General features: G+C 36.4%; 1 protein-coding gene across 3 annotated transcripts in view; it reads left to right on the top strand.

Annotated features, from left to right (window-relative positions):
- The window catches only part of NIPBL (NIPBL cohesin loading factor), a 147,818-nt gene that overhangs the window by 59,568 nt on the left and 64,219 nt on the right, over positions 1–24,031 (top strand). For 2 of the 3 annotated variants that reach the window (XM_090131804.1, XM_090131802.1), the window contains exons 5-9: positions 646–745; positions 2,389–2,540; positions 3,583–3,734; positions 8,931–9,024; positions 21,100–21,732. In XM_090131804.1, the coding sequence (XP_089987930.1) occupies positions 646–745; positions 2,389–2,540; positions 3,583–3,734; positions 8,931–9,024; positions 21,100–21,732 (1,131 nt within the window). The remainder of the gene's footprint in view (positions 1–645; positions 746–2,388; positions 2,541–3,582; positions 3,735–8,930; positions 9,025–21,099; positions 21,733–24,031) is intronic. The other variant, XM_090131803.1, reaches the window with a different exon arrangement.

The following is a 24,031-nucleotide window of genomic DNA, read 5'->3' as shown; positions in this document are numbered from 1 at the left end:
TACAGTTCAGCTTCTGAATGTCCAAATCATGGGTCTGGGACTGTACAGACTGTGGGAATCTACATTTCGGGAAATTGGCTCTGCTTTGCAGTTCAAAATATTTCAGCACAATGATACATTTTGTAAGTGTACTAGAGGCAGAATGGAAAGACGTTATCATAAGTATTAGAAAGGAAACTGTTAGGTATTACTGAAGGAATGAAAGTATCTCACACCTTTCTGTATGAGGTGATTCTTAACTCTACTTGCTAAAAAAATGGGAGATAAATTTAATGAGTCCTTCTACTTTGTGAAGTTCCTGAATATTTTACTCATTAGCACAGTAAATACTGTACACACTGGAGTGTGAGTGTATGTCCTGTTTTAAAATGTTTCTATCTACTACCAGGATTTAGATTGCAAAGTTTGAAGTACATAAGAGGAAATAAGTCCTGTTGAAATCTGTAACCGAATTAACATTCCTTTAGGAATGCTTTTCTATTTTGCAATGTAAAGTAGATTCTTACACAGTATGAATGTTATTTAATGTTTTCTGACAGTTGCAGACATGTAACATTTTCTACCTATAAAGTTACTGATTGCTTGGTATATAGTCTTTCTGAAATGAAATGCATATATTTAATACTGTTGTCTTCTTTTCAATAGGGATGATGATTCCACAATTTAGTATTTCTCAGAATTCTATGCGTGGTAGTCCTGCATCTTCCAATTATCAACAAACCACTATTTCACATAGCCCTTCCAGGTAATGTAATATTTTAAATGAGGGAGGGAAGGGGCAGCAAACTTAAAATGCTTTCTACAGTGACATTCAATTCCAGTTGTAAGTAAATGAGAAGAAGTTAGAAGATCAATGTCAAGATTAACCCTGAATTTGTCTGACAGCAGGATGAGTTTCTGCTGCTGAAAAAGTCAAATTTAGCATTTACTCACTTTATGCATGTGAGTTAATCCTGTGTTGTAAGGATAAGTCAGGATTCTCCACTCTGTTCTCTTGCATAGTTTTGGCAGATTTTCTTTCTTAAGGAATCTTCCTGCCTTTGCCTACCCCTTCAGTTGTTTTCTTTCTGTATCAGAGTATAAAGGAGAAGAGAGTGTGTGTTCCAGCATGGGTAGCAGTACTAGTATGGCGGAAGAGTGGAAAAAAAAGTCTTGTTAAAGCACAGAATACTACTCTAACTGTTACACAAAAGGCACTCATAGGAAGATAGGTCCAATTGTTTGCCCATCGGCTTCCTCTTCAACTTTTTTGTACTTTTTCACACTCTTTCAGGTAAGATATGCCTTTAGGTTAGGTCTTTATGAAAATAAGAAAGTACCATAGAATAGAGAAAGAAGTTCTGCGTACAGTTCCAGTAGCTGGGCTGTTGGACTAAAACTGAATCAGCAGATATTAAACATCATTATTAAAATTAACTGTTATTTCACACTTCATTTCAGGTTAGTGTAATAATTATTTTGGCAAACAGAATGCTTTTTATCTCTACAAAACCCACTGCACTGTCAAGAGTAGTGGTTCTATTTTATTTTATTTGTTGGTTTTGTATTTGAAAGTGGTAATGAAGAAGGTTTTATGAATTGAGAATGTTACAGTGTGCTGTGTCTTCTCAAGATCCTTGCAAAATTGTTGTTTTAAATATTTTGCTGTAACTTTCTGTGGAAGCTTACCTTCACAAAATTACTGTCTAAAACAGAGTTGTGAATGGTTTTTGTGGGTTTTGTTTTATTTTTATTTTAAAAAGCAACACAAAACTGATGAAAGAATATAAGCTATAGTATACATACATTATCATCACAAGCCTGTTTGATTTTTATAACATTCTTTCTCTAGGATTTGTCCAGGATAAATTCAATGAAAGAATAAGTTATTTTCATTAATCTTTAGATCAGGTCCTACCTAACTGCCTATATTCCTATATCTTAGCAGTATAGTTGTGTTAGACAAAGTTATTTGAAATCTTACTGGAAAAGTCATATTTAAATAAGATGACTCCTTTGTTAGTTCTAGTGAGCTTGTGGTTATTTGATAATAAGACCTTAGCTGTCGTTTTCATTAGTGATTCCAATAAACTTCTAATAAGATACAACTTATTATGGTAAATGTCTATAACTTGTGTTATTGTTTGCTTTCACTGGATGTAAATCTTCTGAATGCTTTCTATCCTTTTACTAATATAGTACCCGTTTTCTGACTCCTAAGTAGTAACTGAAGTTGAGAAGGCATTGATGGATTTAAATGCTGCTTTTGAAGAAGTTTCTTCATTGCATTAGAATAATATCTTTTCCGGAAGTTAAAATGTTCCAGGTGTATACTATTTCAAAAGAAATAATAACATTGTCTAAATTTGCTTTTACAACTTCTCAAATCCTTTAAAATTTTATTTTTAGCCGGTTTGTGCCACCACAGACAAGCTCTGGTAACAGATTTTTGGCACAACAGAACAGTCCAGTGCCTAGTCCATATGCTCCTCAAAGCCCTGCAGGATACATGCCATATTCACATCCTCCAAGTTACACAACACATCCTCAGCTGCAGCAAGGTAAGCCTGTGATGTTTACTTTCATGTGCACGTTTCGTGGCTCTTGAGCCACAAGCTTAACATGAATCTTTGTATTGATAGAATTTTTGTTGTTGTTGTGTTTAGCTTTGTTTACCTGACTGCAGAACATCACAGAATTATAGAATATTCCAAGTTGTAAGGTATCCACAAGGATCAAGTTAAACTCCACACAGGACCACACAAAAATCAACCCCCCTCTCTAAAAGCATTGCCTAAACACTGTTTGAACTCTGGCAAATTCGGGCCATGACCACTTCCCAGGGAAGCCTGTTCCAGGGGCTGATCACAAAAGGGTGAAGAACCTTTTCTAACACACAGCCTAACCCTTCTCTGACACAGCTCCATGCCATTCCCTTGGGTCCTGTAGCTGTCACCAAAGAGAAGCGATCAGCACCTAGTTACCTACTTTTTCTCTTTACAAAGTTGTTGGCTGCCATGAGGCCTCCATTCAACCTCCTCCAAAAGTTACAGTATTAAAAAAAAAAAAAAAAAAAAAGGGAAAAAAATGTGAGATACCTCTTCACATGACATTTCTTCCCAGTGTACACTTATTTTGCATAGTTTTCATGTATTTATAACAACTGAAAAGCAAACCCTAAGGCTTTTATTTGATGGCCATCATTTACCTGTACCAGCAAAAAAAATTCATTTTTTTCCTACGTAACTTAAGTTTTGCTACCGGGTTAGCTCATTTTAATAAACCTGTGTAGTGTAAACCGGACTAATCCCAATTTGACCCAGAATGGATGCGGAAAGAGCTTGTCTAATGTTCATGGAACTTAGATTGTAAATCCTCTTGAAAATTCAAATCTTAAACACGTGATTTTATTCAGGATATTCAGGATTGTGGCTAAAGGATACAATCAGGAAAAACTTTTCTTGTTCAGATTCCAGACCTCTTGTATATAGCTCAACAATTTCCTCTTTTATAGTAATATTTGTGAAACTTTAAGAGCTAAGGAGTGTCTATGTACATATCAGTATAATTATTTACTTGTTTTGTTTTGTTTTTGCATTTCAGCTTGTCCCATTGTCACAGCAGGGATGAGGAATCTCCATGAAAATAAAGTTTCAAGTCAGTTGTCTGGAAATTCAGCTAATCATCATGCTGATAATTCTAGACACGGATCAAATGAAGACTACCTACAGATGGTGCACAGATTAAGTAGCGATGTATGTTATCTAAATCAATTTATCATAAAACATATTTAGTTGCCTTGTGAGACAGATATTTTACTGTGTTGTTGTTGATTTCTAAAACCACTGAAAACATTTAAGTTTCAGACATATTCACTCAACTGTGCAACTCTAGCATGTGAGGTTTCATTTCTTGTAGAAGACATCTCTTTCCTTTGCAACAGTTTGTATCACACTGTTGAAATTATGATAAGCAAAAAATTTTACTTATTTGCAAGTTTATGTTAACAAAATGATAAAGTGTCACTGCAGTTATTACATCAGTATATTGATGCTAACAATACTAGATTCTAAGTAGGTGTAGAGTTAACTTGTCTCTCTAAATACTCATGTACTTCTCAAGTAGACTTGACATAATTGAACAATGTATCCAGTAATATCATAGTATTGCCAAAAGCAAGAGGTCATATAGACAGTTTTTCTTACTGATCTACATGTGCATCATGGTTTGATTTCTTTTGAAGAAATTTTTTCCTTGTGGCTTTAGTTTATGTGGTAGTAATTCTTTCTGATATCTTGAACACTAATGTCTTAACAAAAAACAAAGTTGCCCCAGTTTTTGTCTGTGGTGACTTTTTTTTTTTTTTTTCTGAACTATTGATTATTTTTCATCTTAATCATGCAGATATAGTTTGATGGAGGTTCCTTAAAAGTTCAATGCAATCTCTTAACAGCTCTCGAGAGAGAGCACCCAAGTTTCTGCTAGTATTTTTTGACTAGGTCTTCGAATTGTGAGGTCAGTACTGTAAGTATTGATGCCTGCAACATAACAATGTAACAGTAGTTACAAAATTTCATCAGGAGCTAGTTGCTGGTCTATTTTGCCTTCTCAGGTGTTCTTTCACAACAGCTATGCGTCTCTGGAATTGGAAGGACAGGGACATAAAGACATGGTTGAGGACCCATAAAGATATGGCTGAGGACCCATCTATGGTACAGGAGTCACAAGGGTTAGGTCAACTGATTCCCAGCACACTGCTGGCTCGTGTTTAGCTGGCTGTTGACTAAGATCTCCAGATCCTTTTCTGCAATGCAACTTTCCAACCAACTGCCCAAAAAGACAGCTCATCTTGCAGCACAAGGTGATGGCCTGTTCTTATGCCATTAAGATTTCCTTCTTGAGAAAGTGTCCAGCCTTCCTTGGACGCCTTTGCTCTTCAGAACTATCTCCCAAGGGACTTCTTCAACCAATGTCCTAAATAGTCCAAGGTCTATCCTCCAGAAGTCCACGGTTTTGCTGGCCTTCCTCCTGACTTCACCAAGAAATGAGAACCTATCACTTTGTGGTCACTATACCCAAAAGGTCTTCTGACCACATCTCCCATCATGCCTTCTCTGTTCATAAACAGTGGGGCAGCTCCCCTGATAGACTCTTTTAACAGTTGTGTCAGGAAGCCATCTTCCACACACTCCACGAGCCTCCTAGATAGTTTCCTTTCTGATGGATTCTACTTGTATTTCCAGCAAGTGTCTGGTAAGTTGAAGTCCCTCACAAGAGCTAGGGCAAGTGATTACGTGTTTTTTGCCAGCTGCTTGTAAAATACTACTTCTGTCACTTTTTCCTGGCTGGATGATCTGTAACAGACTCCTGCCAGTTTATTTGCCTTGTTGGCCTTCCTCTGATCCTTACCCATAAGGACCCAACCTTAGCATTATCAGCATTGAGCTCTGCAGGATCAAAAAACTCCCTTGCATACAGGGTTGTATGTCCCCTTAGGTTATCATCTACTCTAGCTTTTTCAAGAAGTCCAAGGACAATCAAAAGAGACTTCATGGCACTGAGAAAATTGGTGAAGGAATCAGAAATGCAAATACTATTCTCCTTTATCTTTCCAGTTGTAGGGAATGATACTGAAGAAACAGGCATGAGAATGTGAGGTGGACAGATAGTGCTGCATGTAAAGAAATTGCTGGATTGTACAGTGCTTGCTGTCAGGGTTGAAAGTCTCTCTAAGGATTTAGCATAAAAACTAATAAAGCGGGTATTGTCATGTGAGTCTACTATAGATCACTTAGCCATGATGAGGGCAGAAGGCTGGCTTGACTCAACAATTTTCTCCTTCAGGAACGAAGGTGGGAAAAAGAAATTGTATGAACTCTGTTCATCACTACAGGGAGAAAATTGGTTTAGCCAAATCTCATTTAGAGTAGAACCAGTGCTGTACCGGATAACTAAGAAGGTTTTCTAAAGTATGTTAACATCAAAAGGAGAACTAAAAAAGGCATTGATCCACTACTTGATGGTTGGTCACCTTACAAATAGGGATGAAGAGAAAGCAGAGTGAGACATTTATTTTTTTACATCTGTTTTTAATGCCACTGGTGGGTCCTGGAACTCTTGGGGTCTTATGTTTGCGAGAGTGATAAGCTTGCAGTTGACACCGAACGTGTATGGGATTTGCTGCTGCAGCTAGATGCACGTGAGTCTTCAGGACTCAGTGGAATTTATCTCAAGATACTGAAGGAAATGGATGATGTTATTACCAAACCACTCTGTTACTTATCAATGGTCTTTGGAATTTGGAGAGTTCACAGCTGTCTGGAAGCTTGCTGATATTATTCCAATTTTCAAAAAGGGTAAAAAAGAATACTCTGATATTCTACTGGTAGTGACAGTACTGTTAGTCTCACTTTGGTGCTTAGTAAAACTATGGACATTATTCTGGGACTTGTTGAAGGGCATGTAAAAGACTTAGCAGTAATTGTTCTAGTGCAACCTGGGTTTATGAAGAGAAAGTCATGACTTACTTACTTAATATTCCAGTATGACAAGGTTATTCACCCAGTTAACAAAGGAAAAGCAGTGGATGCAGATGAATTTTTTTGAATTTTAGCAAGGTTTTTGATACTGACTCTCATAATATCTTTGACAAAATATCCAACATACAGTCTGATACTGTACGTATATATACAATACCATGAGTGAACAACTGACAGAAGAGTTGCACTCAAGGAGTTGTAGTAAATGGAATAACATCAAACTGGTGGCAAGCCACTTGTTGTGTTCCCCAGGACTCAATTTTAGGCCAGTCCTCTTTAAAATTTTTATTCATAACCTGGGCCCAGGAGTTGGGTGCACACTAAGTTTGCAGACAGTTCTAAACTGGGAGGAGGAAGAATGAAATATTCCCTTGAGAATATAGAGACCTTGCAGTGATATATTCTTAGATCTGAGCATGAGGCAATCACTAACTTTTTTTTGTTTGTGGTAAGCTCGATATGAGTGAACAATATACCTCAGTGGCCATAAGAGCCAACCATTTTTTAGGGGTACATTAAGCTCAGTATAACTAGCCAGCTGAAAGAAGTGGTTGCTCCATTAGACTCAGCATCAGAATGGCCTTATCCTGAGTAATGCATACTGTTTTATTGCAGAGACTCTGCAATATAAAGCTGATATAAAATCATTAGAATGTGTCCAAACAAGGGCAACGGAGATGCTATAAGGACTAGAAGGCATAATGTATGAGGAACAGCTGAGAATTTTTGTTCTGTGCATCTCACAGGAAATTGAGAGATGACTGCTGTCTGTTTCCTCTTGAAGGTGAGCAGAGAGGGAGGTGCTGCTCCTTTTTCTCTGGCAACCAGTGATAGGATGTGATGGCTTAGAGCTGTGTCAGATGAAGTTCAGATTGCATATTAAAGTGTTCACTGACAGGGGGTTCAGATACTGGACTGCAGGGTCATGACTCCAGGTTTGTTAGTTTTCAAGAAGCATTTGGACAGTGCTCTTGGGTTGCCTTGTTTCAAGTCAGGAGTTGGCAGTCCTCATGGATTCAAGCTCAGTATATTCTATGACTCTTGTAAACAGTATAAACTTGCACTTTTATTTGTAATTATAGTTACTGTCAGGTGAAAAGCTCTTTCCTTTGATCTAATAGCACGAACTACTCCTCTGCATGACATAATGTGTATTGTAGCTCGTCTGCTAGTATACATGTGAGAACTGTCTGTTTAGCCATTACAAAAGGGAGTATGCAGTTGTCCATCTATGTAGGCTTCTGTCTCCTTCAAATGCCAGTTTAGGGAAGAAATAAAAAGGAGTTCTATGAAAGGAATCTTTCATATAGGGAGTTACGTGAATGAAATCTTTAAAAGATTTAATTTAAAAAAATTGACTTTTTGCAATTTATTTATAATTACAGAAATTATCTTCTCATAGTTAAAAAGGTTGTTGATTTGTTTGCATTTTTTTTTCCCCCAGCAATCCTATCATTGTTTAAAAACAATGCTTATGATAGGAAATACTGTTCTATCACAGTTTAAATCTATTCAGTTGACTGAATATATATATTCTTGGCCAGCAGAGGGCTCCATGACAGCGATTTAAGGAAAATAATAATATGAATTGGGAATCTGAATAATGGTTTTCATATTTCATTTTGAAATAATGATGTAGGGAAAAAATTGACATTTACATTCTTAAAAATAGAGGATGAACACTCTTAAATTGTAATTGGTATTGTATTATGAAATTTGTCAGAATGTAGGAGTTCCATTAAAGCAAGTTGCTTTGTGCAAAGGTAGAGTAGTAAAACTTTTGTTGTTGTTGTTTTTTGCTGTGTTGTGGAATTTCTTTTAATTTCCATCAATTTGTTTCCCATTAAACTGTTAGATGGGCAATTAACTAGCTAAAAACACTCAAACTGTGTCGTATACAGGACTGTCTCACTGCTTCATTGGGGGTGCTACAGATTTTGTTCAGTCCAGATATGTGGTTGGTATGCTGGAGAGTGTGAATATGAAGTGTTGGTTTGCTTAAATGTGAAACTGTGGTGGCATTCTAGATATGCTTTAGGGGTAGGCTAAGTGGAAAAACTGTTTAATGTGTTTTAAAATCTAATTTTTATGCTCAGTTTTAGTTGTTATTATATACAGTTAATTCTTCTGCTTATCAACCTTTTGCTATTACTGGTTGTAACAAGAAAATTTTGCATATGAATGTATTTTTCTGTGCATATTCTGGTGATTGTTTCTTCTAAGAGCTCTTGTGCTCTGGAACATTACTATATCACAGCCTAAATTGTAAATATTTTCATATAAATAAATATTTTTATAATATTTATTGTGTGGTTTTTCAGCTAATCAATTTTATCAATGTATGTACTAATTTTACTTTATTTTATGAAATATTCATGCTCATAATGATATTTTTTATCATTGTCACTTTAGGATGGCGATCCTTCAATAAGAAATGCTGCATCTTTTTCCTTGAGGTCACCACAGTCAGTCTGTTCTCCAGCTGGAAGTGATGGAACCCCTAAAGGTAGTCTAGCAGTCATATGTGTCAATGTATTTTTCTTAATTTAAAGGAACAGAGAGTTTAAAGAGGTATTTAGTTAGTCCTTCTAAATTCTGTTTTCCAGTAGGATTAAGGAGTATGTAATTAGATTTCAGTAACAAAATTATTTTGAGCCCTCATCCAGAAGAAATTTCTGGAGGTCCAAAAATTGACAAATGGTACTTCAAAACATATCTTAAATTAATGGAGGACAGAAGGATTCAAAATCCTTTCTAAAGCGAGGATTGAATTGTTTATAAGAATGGATTCAGTTGCTCTGCATAACAAGTAGTTTCAAGGCAGCATTACGAGTATTGAACTCTTGACCACCTCAAAAGTGTTTTAACATGCAACTCTTGTCTTAATTGCAATCATCAAATTTAAAGATCATGAAATTGAAAGTAGTTCAATGAACACAATACACATAGCATAAATGAAGCCTGAACACCTTAGCTATGGAGAAGGAATAGGGCAAAATGTCAGTTGAAATGGAACAGAAAAAATCTGCTCAAAATAATTCTTTATGCTAAAATCTAGAAAGCATACCACTATTGATAATGTTATTGTTAAAAAGCAATTATGGAGATGCATGAGACTTAGTGAAGCAGGGGTTTGAATGTATTTTTGGTAGCAGAGGTTTTTAGTGCTTATGTGTTATATAGAAATAGTAGAAAGATACAAGAGTGCTTTCTTCCCTTTTAACCCTGGAACACATTTGATTATTTCTGGATACTCAGATTAGATTGACAGGGAGAAGGGAGTGACTGCAGTGAAGGTGAGGTTGTTAGGCTTGTTCAGCTTGGATAAATCAAGTCCTCAGAGGCAGCTTTCCTGAACCTATGAAGAGGCTCTTCAGAGTGGTTTGGAAAAAGGATAAGATAAAATGAACGTAAATTGAAATGGAAGGTTTTGTCTAAATATAAGGAAAACCCTTTTAATTATCAGGATAGTCAATCCAGGTTGTCCAGAGAGTCTGTGCATTCTCCATTCCAGGAGGTTTTCAAGGATAAAACCATGCATAATGATTTGACTTTGCTTACCCCGTTTTGAGCCAACAGATGGACTACAGACCTTCTGAGGTCATAACTGAATTATCCTTTGATTCTGTGACTGCTAAATGATCTCTGTGGTTCATCTAATATATATGTATATTGGCAGTGATGTAAAAAAAATGTGACTCACATGCAAGTTAAAAGTATTTTGTATAGTGTGCCAGTGGCATCATTATTTTAGGAGATCTTGTGCTAAAGAACTTGTAAGACATGTATAAATGCCAAAGACTAAACGTGGTTGTTTTTCTTAAACTGATTACACAAAATCCATGTTAGTAGAACATTCACAACACTGTAAAACTAAGCTTTTTCCATTTAGATATGTGATAACCACTCAGCCAGAAGGATATTTAAATTATTTTTTGTTAAATTGCAGCTGTTTAAATTGGCTGCCTCAGAACCCATTTTGAAGAGATCTCTCTTTTTTTTCTCTTCCTGGAAACAGTCTGATTCTGCTGGTCATGTTGTAATGTTTCAGCATTAGGGGTACTGAAAAAGTTCAAGAGGTATTATTTTTATTGACTTACCTGTAAGATTTATTTTTCTTGATGATAAAGCGCATAATTGAAATACTGTTACTAGTGGTGGTACCACTGTGCCTTCTTTGAGATTAATGAATCCTGATTGAGAGAATGAGTTCTTGATGCTCCAAGAACCTTGCATTTACTTCCGTCAATCTAATTTTATAAATATCCTGAAGACATCTAGATAATTACAAGACTGCTTAGAGTATATAATTCCTGACAGTGAGTTTTTGGCTTGATTTGAAGTGAAGGTTGTTGGTCGTGCTTATAAATTTATGAGATTTTCATTGCTGCTGTCAGTAGCTTTTGAAAGTTTGGTTGACATGTTGCAAACCGTGATAAAGAAAATCAGCAAAATATGTGATTGTGTGCGAGGACAGAAAGAATGGCACTAGATGTGAGGCAAGAAATAGATCTCAGGGAAGGGCATTACAATATCTATACTTCCTTATGTAGTATAGAAATGTGAGGCAATTTTTGAAGATAAAAGTACAGGCTGCAAGACATTTCTGTACTTTTGACACGGAAATAGCAAAGACATATGGTGATTTGTAGACTGCGGTTGCAAAGTCTTGAATCATTTTAAAACTGAGTGATAGCTGTCTAATTGACAGAATTTGAATAAGGTGTAAGTTTGGTTTGTAACTCAAGAAAATATTTGAGAGGGGACAAGTTATATTTGTTCTTTGGTTGGTTGTTCACTTACTAAATGGAGTACAGTTTCTCTGATACAGAAATTACTGCTTCATTTCTTTTGCTCCAGTACAGGTACCAGACCATTGAAGTTTATTGCAGAAAGTTTTAGGTTGGACTTTATCCTTCCTTGTTAGTATAAATTTTAGTCTTCTCAGTATGAAAACAGAATTCTGGCTCTACTTTCTGCTGTTGTCTACTGCCTTATCGGCTATCACTGAAAATTCATTCCTATAATTCTTCTGTGGAGAAGAAATTTCTTTCTGTTTTTCCTTTTTTTTTTCCTTCTTCTCATAAAATATTTTGTGGAATCCATTACCCAAAATGGATTACTTATCAAAGTCCTTTGTCTGTTCTATTTTCCTACCACTCTGGAACTTCAGAGAAAAAAATATAGATAGATAGATAGATACTATGTATATAGATACGTATTTAAAGACAACTGACTACTTTTAAAGATTTGTAGAAAGAAAAGTCTTCCTTGGGGTTTAAACCACTGCTTTCTGAAGAGAAGAGCTCTTATTTTTACAGTCCTGTTTCCATACAATTTTGGGAAATACTTGGGAAACATTTGTCAGAAATAACAACAACCCTTACTGAACTAAACTTTGGCACCTTGTTTTTCCCCCCAGAAATAACTTGCATTTCCTCCAGAAATTGTTACTATTTGTCTTACAGGAAATAATTCAACATAACCTTCCAACATTTTATAGGACAGTGAGAATTACAGTCATACTCAAAAATTTTATTAGAAGCTGCTGTCTTCCAAATTGGCATGGGTACTTGATTATTTTCTGAATAATTTAGCAAGATGACTTTTATTTTCTCAAGTATTTATAAGACTTCTGCAGAGAGATTCTTTTCTACTTGGTCTCTGTGTACAATGGATTGTAAGGAGAACTACAAATGTTTTCAGATGTCTGTTGCAGACTTCAGTGCTGCCAAAGATACTTAGGAAAGAATATAATCTCTCCCTTTCTCCTTTGAATGAAAGGTGGAAGAAATTCATTCTGAAGTGTTTTCTGACAGGGTCAAAAGAAGCATTCATTCTTACTTCTTCAAGTTTTAACTTTTTACACAAGGATGCTTCCAAATGCAGCAGTTCTAACTGGAATAGCCTAATTTCTTTTCATACAGTGTTTCAAATTGTGGAGAAAGTGGTGGGATTCTTCCTTGAAATTTATTTAAAGAGTATTTGGAAAATGAGTATTTTCCAAAAAAAAACCTCCCAAATCTGTGTTCTTTATCTGTCTAGTATACTATCCCTTTAAGTCTGAGTTCTAAATGAAGTTACACTGTTTGAAAATAGACATCAGCATGGTTTGTTAATAAAAATAAATGTGTGTATATATATATGTGTGTCTGTATATATATATGTATATATACATATATAAATGTATACTATAATGTATACTATATTGTATATTATATAGTACAAATTTTGGGAAGATTTCCAGAGAAAGACTCTGAGATTTCAGAAAGTAAAGCACAAAAGGAACTGAGGGCTTCCTGTCTTCTTACTCTCACCGTGAATGAGCTGTACTAGTGTCATTCCCGATAATTTCCATCTAGTTTTCTGCTACAGTGGTTTATTTTCTCTTGCAATCTGTTCGAATTCATGCTGCTAGGAAGCACTTTTCCTAATGTTTTACATGAAACATTTTTGTTGGAGTTAGGAATAACACTTCTTGATTTCTTTCCAGTGATCAAGGAAAAACAATTTATGTTCCCTTTTTTTTTCACATAGCATTCATGCATGTATCAAAGACTGCTACAGTGTCTTCCACCATCTAATCTACTTTTCAAACAGAGCTGCTTCTTTCTATCATCTTTACATAAGTCAGCATTTCTAAGCCTCTAAATGTCTTTTGTGTTATTTGAATTCTATTTTCTCTATTTGTCCTGATGTTGTACTGCCCTAAGTTGTACACATAACAGCTTGAAGATTTAGAAGGAGGAATAGTTAGAAAATGACATCTTGTATTTTATTCCTATTGCATATGAGAAAACAGCTGCTCTTTGGTGACAAATTAGATTTTTTTGCAAGCTGCTACAAACATACTGCTGCCTTTGTGTGGAGTTTGTCCATCTTCCTGTCTTGTTATTACAATTGCTCTTTCTCAGATGAGTAAAGTTTGTGCTTTTTCTTACTCAATTTATTTTGTTTCAGTAGAAAGATAATTGCAATTCTGTTTCTTTCTTTAAAAACAGGTGCAGGCCTCAACCAAAAACTCACCGAAAAGTTCAGTATAATCATTAGATTAGCGAAGGTAATCTCTAATTCTATTAGTTGAAAAGTTGACGTTGACAAATATTTTATTACTGCTACCCTTAGGATGTGCTCTGCACTGGTTTGCCCACATTCTGTTCACCCATTTTTACCATAAACTTGAAACTCTCTTTGAAAACATTTTTCCAGTATGGTGTACTGCAGTCTTATAATTCTTTTGCCCAGACTTTCCTCAGCTGTTTGTGAACTTGCTATGAGAAATTGTTTAGAAAGTCTTAATTTCTTGGACTTAATTTCTTGGACCCATCTTGGACTTGCTTAAGTCCAAATGTGGCATTAACTTCTCTTTATTTCTCAAAGCCCACCACTTCATAAAATCAGATTATTGTAATTTGAGGATATTTATTCTTAGCAAACTCACTGTGGAATATTACCTCTTAATGATTCTCTCAATTCTTACAGAGAAATTGTTTTCCTAGAATGTGCTGAAATTATACAGGCCATGCATAATACTCTAGACAGTCCTTTACTAGTCTTTTCAAAAGTCTGTGTTTTCACTTTCAGAGGGGTGGAGGCACAAATTATTATTATTGATTGTAAGATTGTTTTAGCTAGGTTTTCAAGGAGAATTTGTCTGATTCTGTTAAGTTCAATTTAGGTGAAGGTGATTAAGAAGATTATATTAAATAAAAAAAATATTTTGTTCTTCCCATTTGTTCAGTGTAATTGCTGTTTCTTAAGATCTTTTGGCAGTAAGTTGTGAATGTTCCTCAGATCCTGTCAGCAGCAGCTTCTGAGCCTTTCCAACAGACAAACATCAGTACAGAATGGATGGTGAGTTCCTGCTCCTGCTGGCAGCACTGTTTCTGTTACAAGCCAGGATGTCATTGGCCTTCTTAGCCACCTGGGCACACTGCTGGCTCATGTTTAGCTGAGCATCAGTCTGTTTCCTCTACACAGCCTTCCAGCCATTCTGCCCCAAGCCTGTAGTGTTGCCTGGGGTTGTTGTGGCCAAAGTGCAGTACTTGGTGTTTGGTCTCTTTGAACTTGATTCCACTGGCCTCTGCCCAGCTATCAGCCTGTTCAGATTGTTCTGTGAGGCCTTCCTACCCCCAGGCAGATTGTCACTTTCTCTCAACTTGGTGTCATCTGCAAACTTAGTGAGAGTGCACTAATCCAGGTCATCAGTGAAGATATTGAACAGAACAGGCCCCAGTACCAACCCCTTGGGAATACCACTTGTGGCCAGATTCCAGCTGGATTTAATCCCATTCACCACCACTCTCAGGGCCTCCAGCCAGATTTCTGCCTAGTGATGGGTACACCTATCCAGGCCGTGGGCTGCCGGCTTCTCCAGTAGAATACTTTGAGAGACAGTGACAAAGGCTTTGCTGAAGTCTAGGCAAACTATATCAAAAGCTTTTTCCTCATCCACCAGGCGGATCACTTGATCACATAATGAAATCAGGTTGACTAAGCAGGACTTGCTGCCTTTCATGAACCCATGCTGGCTCGGCTCAGTTCCCCAATTGTCCTGCACATGCCGCACATCTCCCTCAAGATGATCTGCTCCATAACCTTTCCTGGCACTGAGGACAGGCTGATGGGCCTCTAGTTGCCTGCATCATCCTTATGACCCTCCTTGTAGATAAGAGTTGCTGGCAAGCTTCCAGCCTTTGGGACAAGAGATGCTGAAAGATGATGGAAAGTGGCTTGGATATCACCTCTGCCAGCTCCTTCAGTACCCTCAGGTGGACTCCATCCAGCCCCAAGGACTTATGGCAGTCAGGTGGAGTAGTAGTTCTTTAACTGTTTCTACGTGAATCATGGGAGTTTATTCTACTCCCCATCCAAGACTTCCAGGGGTCAGGGTAGAGCAGATGGAAGGTAACTGATCTGACTTCTAAAGACAGGTATAAAGACGGTATTGAGAACCTCAGCCTCTTTCTTATCCTCAGTTCCCCACCGCATCCAGTAAAAGATGGAGATTCTCCTTTGCCCTCTTCTCACTGTTAATATATTTGTAAAACAGTTTGTTGTTCTCTTCTACCGCAGTGGCCAAGCTGAGTTAAACTGGGCTTTTGCCTTTCTAATTTTCTTCCTGCATGTCCTAGCAACTTCTTTGTACTCTCCCTGAGTTGCCCATCTCGTCTTCCCCGGGAAGCAGATTCTCTTTGTCTCTTGGGGCCTCAAGAAAATCTCCTTGTTCACTCACGTCAGTCTTCTTCCATGCTTTGTGCTCATCTTGCAGCACAAGGGGACAGCCTGCTCCTACTCCTTCAAGACTTCCTCCTTGAGGAATGACCTGCCTTCCTGGACCCTTTACTCTTCAGGACTGAATCCCAAGAGACCCTCCCTAACAGTGTCCTGAACAATTCAAAGTCCTCTCTCTGGAAGTCCCAGGTAGCAGTTTTGCTGCCACAAAGAATCGAGAGACCATTTCATGGTCACTCCGTCCAAGACAACTCCTGACCTCCACATCTCACACCAGTCCATTTCTGTTTGTGAACAACAGGCCTAGCAGGACACCTCCCCTGGTTGGCTCTCTCACCAGCTGCATCAGGAAGTTATCTTCCATAATCTCTAGAAACCTCCTAGACTGCTGCTTCTGCACTGTATTGTATTTCCAACATAAATCAGGGATGTTGAATTCCCCTATGAGAACAAGGGCTGGAGATCACACAGCTTCTGCTACCTCTTTGTAGAATGCCTCATCTGTCTCTTCATCCTGGTTAGACAGTCTATAATAGACTACCACCAGGACATGTGCCTTGTTAGCCCTTCCCTTGATCCTTACCCTTAGAGACTCAACCTTATCATTCCTAGCCCTGAGCTTAACATCAAAGACTCTCTTAATAAGGAGAGCCACACCACCACTCTTCCTTCCTTGCCTATCCCTTCTGAGGAGCTTATAGCCATCCATTACATTGCTCCAGCTGTGGGAGGATTGCACCATGTTTCAGTAATGGCAACTAAGCTACAGTATGCCTGTTTCATGATGGCTTCCAGCTCCTCCTGTTTGTTTCCCATGCTGTGTACATTGGCATAGTTGCACTTCATCTGAACTCCTTATCTCAAAGGAGATCCATTGTTCCTCTAGGCTCATCTCTAGTGGGCCTGGTTTTATCCCCTGCACTCTTTATCTTGTTTAAAGCCATCTCAACAAACTGCCAGCTCCTGGGCTGGGATCCATTTCCACCTTTGAGACATCAGCAGCCATCAGGCCAGGCACTGACTAAACCACCCCATGGTCAAAAAAACACAAAGTTCTTACACCAACCTCTCAGCCATGCATTTATGAGATGAGTTTTCCTGGTCCTCTCAAGTATCCCTCCCTGCCACTGAAGGGATAGAGGAAAATACCACTGTACATCTGCTCCCTCTTTGTTCACTAACTGCCCCAGTCCCCAGAAGTCCTTTTTGGTAATCCTCAGGATCTCTCAGTGCTGGCCTGAACTGACAGTAAAAGATAATAATCAGAGGAGTGAATCAGACTAGGAAGTTTCCTAGAAATATTACAGGGAGGAAGCACGCTTCCTTATGGTAATGTTCTACGGTAATGTCTGGAGAATCACATTGTAATGAATTTTAAAAGGCATAGCACTTTGAAAATTTGTGGTGTTTTTCTCCAGAAGCAAACTATGCAGTAAGGATTATACATTAGTCTTTTTTCACTGGTATTTTTTTTCTGGACTTGATGCACTACAGCAAAAGAGCATGTACAATTGGTGAAAGATTTTCTTTGAACATCTGGGAACCTTTACCTGAAAGTGATTTAAGAAAATGAAGATACTGCTTGGAATGAATCTTTTGAAGTCGTTATGTGACTGAAAAGCTAGTAATTCTTCTAAATATGAATTCTATGTTCCCGATCACCTTCAGAATTGTTTTTTAACCATGTGGGTTACAATAAAGAATGTGACTAGTGATGGGACTTTGGTGCACCAACTTTGACAGGCAGCCAATTCTAGAAAGGCTCCAAGATGATCAGAGAGAGTATCATGAAAGGTTAGGTAAGATGCAAATACTGTAACATAATTAGAAAGTATGCAGTTCAAAAACTGTAAGATTTAGATATCAGTGATGTGTATAACCTCCTGAACAGAAGCTTATTTCTTTGCTGCCCAAATTATAGTTGTACACTGAGCAAGTGAAGCCACTTCACATGGGGGAATGGGGGGAGGGAAAGTATTTTTGAAACTTAAAATTCGTAAGGTAACTAAGTCAGTGTTAATGTAATGCATTTTGTAGTTACTTGCATTACAAAGGATATGAAAAAAAATCATTTGAAACTTACAGGGGAAAAAAAAGGTTCAAAGTGCTAACACAGTTTGTAAAACTTCTTTCATACTCAGTGCCATCTATCACTAAGAAAATTAATATAACCAATCCTTACATTATCATGAGTGGTCAGGATGACTTTGTAAAAGAGAAGCTATAGATGTATTGTTTATGGGTCTATTTGTTCTTCATAGAGTCTTTAATTCACATGGTGTTACCTACTTGTCATTTATATTTGGCATTAGCTGGATCATCATCGGTCAGTAATGATAGAATGACCTTCCCAAATCAGAGGAAAATCTCTTCTTTTCTCACAACCTTTGTATGTTCTTGCCATACAAGGAAATTTGGTCAAGGTTCTTTTACTGTTACCATGGAAGATCAACAACAGAAAGTCAGTTGTTTTTTTTTTCTCACAAATTAGTGCACAGCTCTACATTTAGACTGGAAAGCTACTTGTATATTTCTCTATTCTAAAAGAATATTATGACAGTAGAGTCATTCACAAAGGTCATTTCCAGTGATCACCGTATGTTTTACTATACTGACATCATTTACCTTCTCAGCTTTGTAATCTTGACTGCTTCAGTTAACGTATCATACCTGTCTATTCTTTCCCTAAAAACATTTCTTTTGTTGTCAAAAAGTCTTGTGAGTACTTTGTTCTCAGATGTATAATGCCTTAAGTCTTTGCTCATAGGAAATATTCCAGACTGACTTCAGTAGTAGTAGGCAAAATTTTTCTGTCTAATGAATGATGTTTTGTCTAAAGTCTAAGCATCCAACAGTGTGGTGCGTGTTCAGTGTGTGATACGTGTTCAAAACTATTAAGGTCTGTGGTGCAATTAAACTCATCCAGAATACATGTTTTTTTCCCCAGTTGCTTCAAAATCTAGATATTGTACTGCCTACATCCATTTATTGCCAGAGGCTTAACATCATCTTCAGATATCTCAGAATATCTCAGAATATATACGTTTAAAATGCAGCTTATAGACTTAACCTTCAATGCCTTCAGGGAGAAGATAGCTATTCGTAGTGCTGCCTAGCAGAGGGAAGACTGTACTTCATTTCTTCGTTTTCTAAGTATGCTGAATGTAATGTACTGAAATCCTTCTGACCTCCAACTCCAAGTCAACTCAAAGATTAAACAAGATTAAGACAAAAAAAAAACAAAACAAAACAAAAAAAAACCAACCTCATCTGCACTCATCTGCAGTGTTATTTTTCAGTATGAAAAAAATAATACCAAATCAGAATGATCTTGTCATATTTATTTAAAAGTTTAGGGCAAGGAAGAATCCTATCTTTGTCCTCTCTTTGAACAATAGAGAACAATAGAGCAATAAGCATTTCAATATTTCAGTTTCAGAGATATTCATTTAAGTGATTCAAGAGTAAAGATGTCAGTAAATTCTCTTTGAAAAGTTTTGAGCTGCCTGTAATATTTGTGGACAAAATGCAGCCTCCGCCTAGTGGTACTCATTACCTTTAAGGAAGTAAATCGCTAACAATTTCTGCTATGCTTTATGCTGAGACAGTTTTGTAAGTTATTGTCTAAAGAGATGGTAATTAGGTTATGTGTGTGTGCACATATCTACATGCATATCAAGAACAGAAATCTGGTGGAAGGCAAGTGAGAGAGTTTTGTAGGATGCAGCCAGGACTTTGGTATGTTGCATCTAATTTGAGGAGGTGAAATGAAACAGCAGAAAAGTCTTGAGAATCAGGATGAATCAAAACAGGGCTTTTCAACATTGTAGATATTATTGGTAGAAAATAGAATTTGTTTCTCATGGTCAAGGAGAACTGTGTAAGATACCCAGCATTACATACGCATCTCACAGAATGTACCATTAGAGAGAGGAGCTAATATATAGCAGTCTACAAAGTTGTTAGTAAGGAAACAACTTTCATTTGAACTGAAACTTTGCAGGACTTACCATTCTTTCTTTCATTTGTAGGCCAGTATGTTGTTTAATGATTAATATTTCTTAAAATATCTACTATACATTTAAGCTGCAGAATAGATCTGCTTACTTATTTAGTAGTGTTTCTTGAATGAAGCATATGGGGGTCCTGTCTTCCAATAAATTTTTGAATGTTTTTAGAAGTACTGACTTATGATGATCTAAAACAGAATGACTAACAATACCTCAGTCACCTCTTTCTGAAGATCAGTATTCCCTAGTGGATGAATGGGATCAGAGAAATGTTTTCTTTGTTTAAACAAAAGCAGGCTGGACCCTATTGGTCCATCCTCTTTTTCTTTCTTTTTTTTTCCTCTTGTTTTCTTTTTCTTTCTTTCTTTTTTTTTTTTTTTTTTAAGTGTAAGTTACTTGCCTTTCAAAGTTTTTTCTGGGCTAATAGTTATGGGGAGCTGTTTTAATTTGAGGAAAGAAAAAAATTAATGTGCTGAATTGAAGAATGTTTTTAATGAAAAATGTCCACTTTTTAAATTTTCTGTAGATATGCTCTAAGTCTGGAATTACTGCATGTAGAAGTAAAAATTTGTATGTTTCAAAAAATGAGAAAAAATTTTAAAAAGAGATGAGGTATTGCAGAGAATGGTAAAAGAATGCCTTAAGACAATTAGTGTATTAGTGTTTTCTAGATATTAATGGGGAAGTGGGAAGAGGATAGAATGAGTTTACAAAAAAAAAAAAAAAAAAAAAAGACTGTCAGAGTCAAGCAAGAAAGCAAGAAGGAGAGGCCAATTGATCTTTTAATATGTTTTCTATTTTCACCTTTCTGTGGAACTGTAAGGTAGGGGAACTCCCCTGAACTACATTTGTTTTGTTCTTTTCTTTTTTTCTTTTTTTGTCTTTCTTTTTTAAAATATTTGCTTAAAAGTATATGGCTGAAATGGCTAGTATCTATTCACTGATCTTTCACCATTGGACCCTATGAAGATTCTTTTTTATCTTTTCTCTTTCTGCAGTCAATTTGCTTACATTCACTATTTTTGATAGTTGATATTCTAAATCTGCAGGTACTTTTTTTTTTTTTTTTTTGTGGTTGTGGGTTTTTTTGTTCCATCTTCTCTGAAATGATCCCTTCTCCACCTGCAGTTACCAAAATTTCCTAGGAAATAGAGTGCTACTATCTGGATTACATCTTGATCTAGGAATAATGTGCTTCCTACCAATCTCATTTAGATCTTTTATGAACACAGATATATTTACAAATACACATTAAAAATATGTAGGTTATATTTAGTGTGTTTTTATATAAACATGAAACAACATAACTGTTCAGTTTTTCTGAATTATTATTCTAGGATCAAGACCACCTTTAATCCTACAATCTCAGCCTCCACCTTATTCATCACCTAGAGATGTTCCCCCAGACATATTGTTAGATTCTCCAGAAAGAAAGCAAAAGAAACAAAAGAAAATGAAGTTAGGCAAGGATGAAAAAGACCAGACTGAAAAAGCTGCAATGTATGATATCATTAGTTCTCCTTCCAAGGACTCCACTAAGCTTACATTAAGACTCTCTCGTGTAAGATCTTCGGATTTGGACCAGCAGGATGATATGCTTTCTGGTTTGGAAAACAGCAGTGTGTCAGAGGGTGATATTCCTTTTAATGTGCAGTACCCAGGACAGACTTCTAAAACACCCGTTACTCCACAGGATGTTAACCGCCCACTAAACGCTGCTCAGTGTTTGCCGCAGCATGAACAGACAGCTTTCCTTCAGGCACAACAAGTGCCTGTTTTACAACAGAACACTTCAGTTGCTGCAAAACAACCTCAAACTCCTGTGGTACAGACACAGCAACAGGTTTCGCAACAAGGAACTATAACGTCATATGATGAAGTAGAATTGGATGCATTGGCTGAAATTGAGCGGATAGAACGTGAATCAGCTATTGAAAGGGAGCGATTTTCAAAAGAAGTGCAAGATAAAGGTAAAAGGATTGTGTGTGTGTATACACTATATATTATACTAGTATATATATACATATATATATATATGCCTACGAAACTCATATATATATATATATAAAAAAAAAAACCCTTCCTTTCATTGTCACATAGTTCAATTCTGTTTACTCAGTGTAGGTTCTTCTACAACATTCATCTCCATTCCCCTCCAGCAATGAACTGTAATCTCTCATATATGCATATTTTTAGTAGCTGATTTTCTTTATTTGGGGTCTTACTGTGTGGAAAGTGAAGTTCTTATGTTTCAAAATTCTTTCTAACCTATTCTTATTTGAACCATGGGACTGAATGAAGTACGATTAACATTGTTTATAAAGTTTCTAAAATCCCAGCAGTACCATAAGTCAAAATTAGCAGTAAGTTATGGTAGCTGAATTATTCATGCTGATGTTACCTCATGTAAGAAAACACAGAAAAAAATTTACTCCCATTTATTCATATTCCCATTTAAACCTAATGTGAAAGAGATGTTAGATTATAATCACATCTGTTTTTTTTCAAGCCACTGTAATGATTGATTAAAACATACCACGTTGCACCTGGATTTCCATTATTATTATTCATTACTATGCAGATATTATAATTTTTAGAGGAATGCCATATCTGCATGATCTCTAACACAGTAGCAGATGAGCCTCTGAAATGTTTTCATTTCAGTGGCTATACTGTTGACTTAACTGACTTCATTTGAATCTATTTTATTTTTTTGCTTTGTGTGGCGGTTTGATGGTCCTTAGGCTTCAAAAATTTCAAAGTGTATTCAAGATACATGTGAAAAGCTTCAAATTAAGATTTATTTTATAAATGAGGTAGTTATATGTTAACACAAGTATTTCTCAAAAGCTTCCTCTGCACTGTGTTTAACTTCTGAGAAAAAAAAATTGGATATAATAATATAATGCAAATTTACTAGATAATTTCAGGAACAATTTTGCAGGTGTGTAAATTGAGCAAATTCTAGTTTCAGAAGCCCGTAGTTGGAAATGGCTGATTTTGGACATACTTGTAAGGATGCAACTATTTTTATGTAGAGTTTGGATTTTGGCCACCAGAGATAGCATGTTTTCTCCCCTCCCATGGTGTGTTTTTTTTTTTTTTTTTTTTTTTCCCCTATCTTATAGGTGTCAGAAAAGAGAGACAGTTTGTATATAAATATAATTGCTGAGGTTACTAAAATTTTTAACTTAAGATATTTGTCATTTGGTAACTAAATCAAGTCTTGTTAGAAAATGTTTGTCAATCTATGTAGAAAATGGGTGCTCACTTCAATAGATCTTTACTGCTTTTAATTTTGTTTTAATGAAATTGATCATTTTTGTGCTCTGTTTACATCATCTTGTAATCAGTGATTTTAAATTTATTCATGGAGAGCTTGGGTCTTTTCTCCTAATATTTTTTTTCTAGTAAGGTTACTTTTACTTTTGCAGTGCTAGGTATATTGAGCATGCTTTAGATAAGAAACATCTGGAAAAATGCAGTGGATTTTTTATGGTGTACCATAGCCTTCAAAACATCAAACAAGACTAAACTCTTCCTTTTTTTCTGGCTTTCAAAAAATTATGTACTTAAGTTGTGAAGTTTATATACCATTATTATGTAGTCACAGGTAGACTGACTTGTTTCTCTTTGTGGAAAGGAGTGATTTTTGTATGATGCAGTCTTTCTCCTTCACCATTGCTTGATAACCATCTCACGAAATAAGTGTTCCAACTTTATGCTTCCTCTGCATCCTCTGTTAGATCTCAGTTCTTCCAGAATTCCTGCAATTGCTATGGATCAGGTAGAGGAGTTACTGCCTTATTTTGGGATAAATGATCACCATTTATTCAGTGGTATTAAGGTGCTTCAGTCTAGATAGAACCTCTTTTCTCCCTGACTGCTAGAGTATTAGTCATGATTAATTAAGTACTGAGTAGAAGAATTTTTACCAGTTTCATGGCAGATTACTTGAAAACCTGTTACCTTAGAGAAATACGGTTCTTATTTTTTGTAACATTTTTGCATTTTTGTTGTTGCTTCTAAGTTGATCCTACCCTTACTACTTGGTATGCTCAGGGATTGTTCTATACTTAATTTGTTTGGTTTGACATGAGAGCAAGAAGGTTCTTCTGTGGCTCCTATCAAAATTTGTCTGTTCAAAATATGTCCTGTACCTCGTAAAAGTGTTGTGAAGTTTTGAGAAGCTGCTTACTGTTATGATGCAAAAACCTCACATTTGTGCACTTAAGAGCATTTATCATGAATTCAGATCATATTATGTCG

Source organism: Phasianus colchicus, chromosome Z, assembly GCF_987193195.1.
Source record: "Phasianus colchicus chromosome Z, bPhaCol1.hap1.1, whole genome shotgun sequence".
NCBI classification, from domain to species: Eukaryota; Metazoa; Chordata; class Aves; order Galliformes; family Phasianidae; genus Phasianus; species Phasianus colchicus.
The sequence above is the reverse complement of the archived record's forward strand: the minus strand, read 5'-3'. Positions and strand labels throughout refer to the sequence as shown.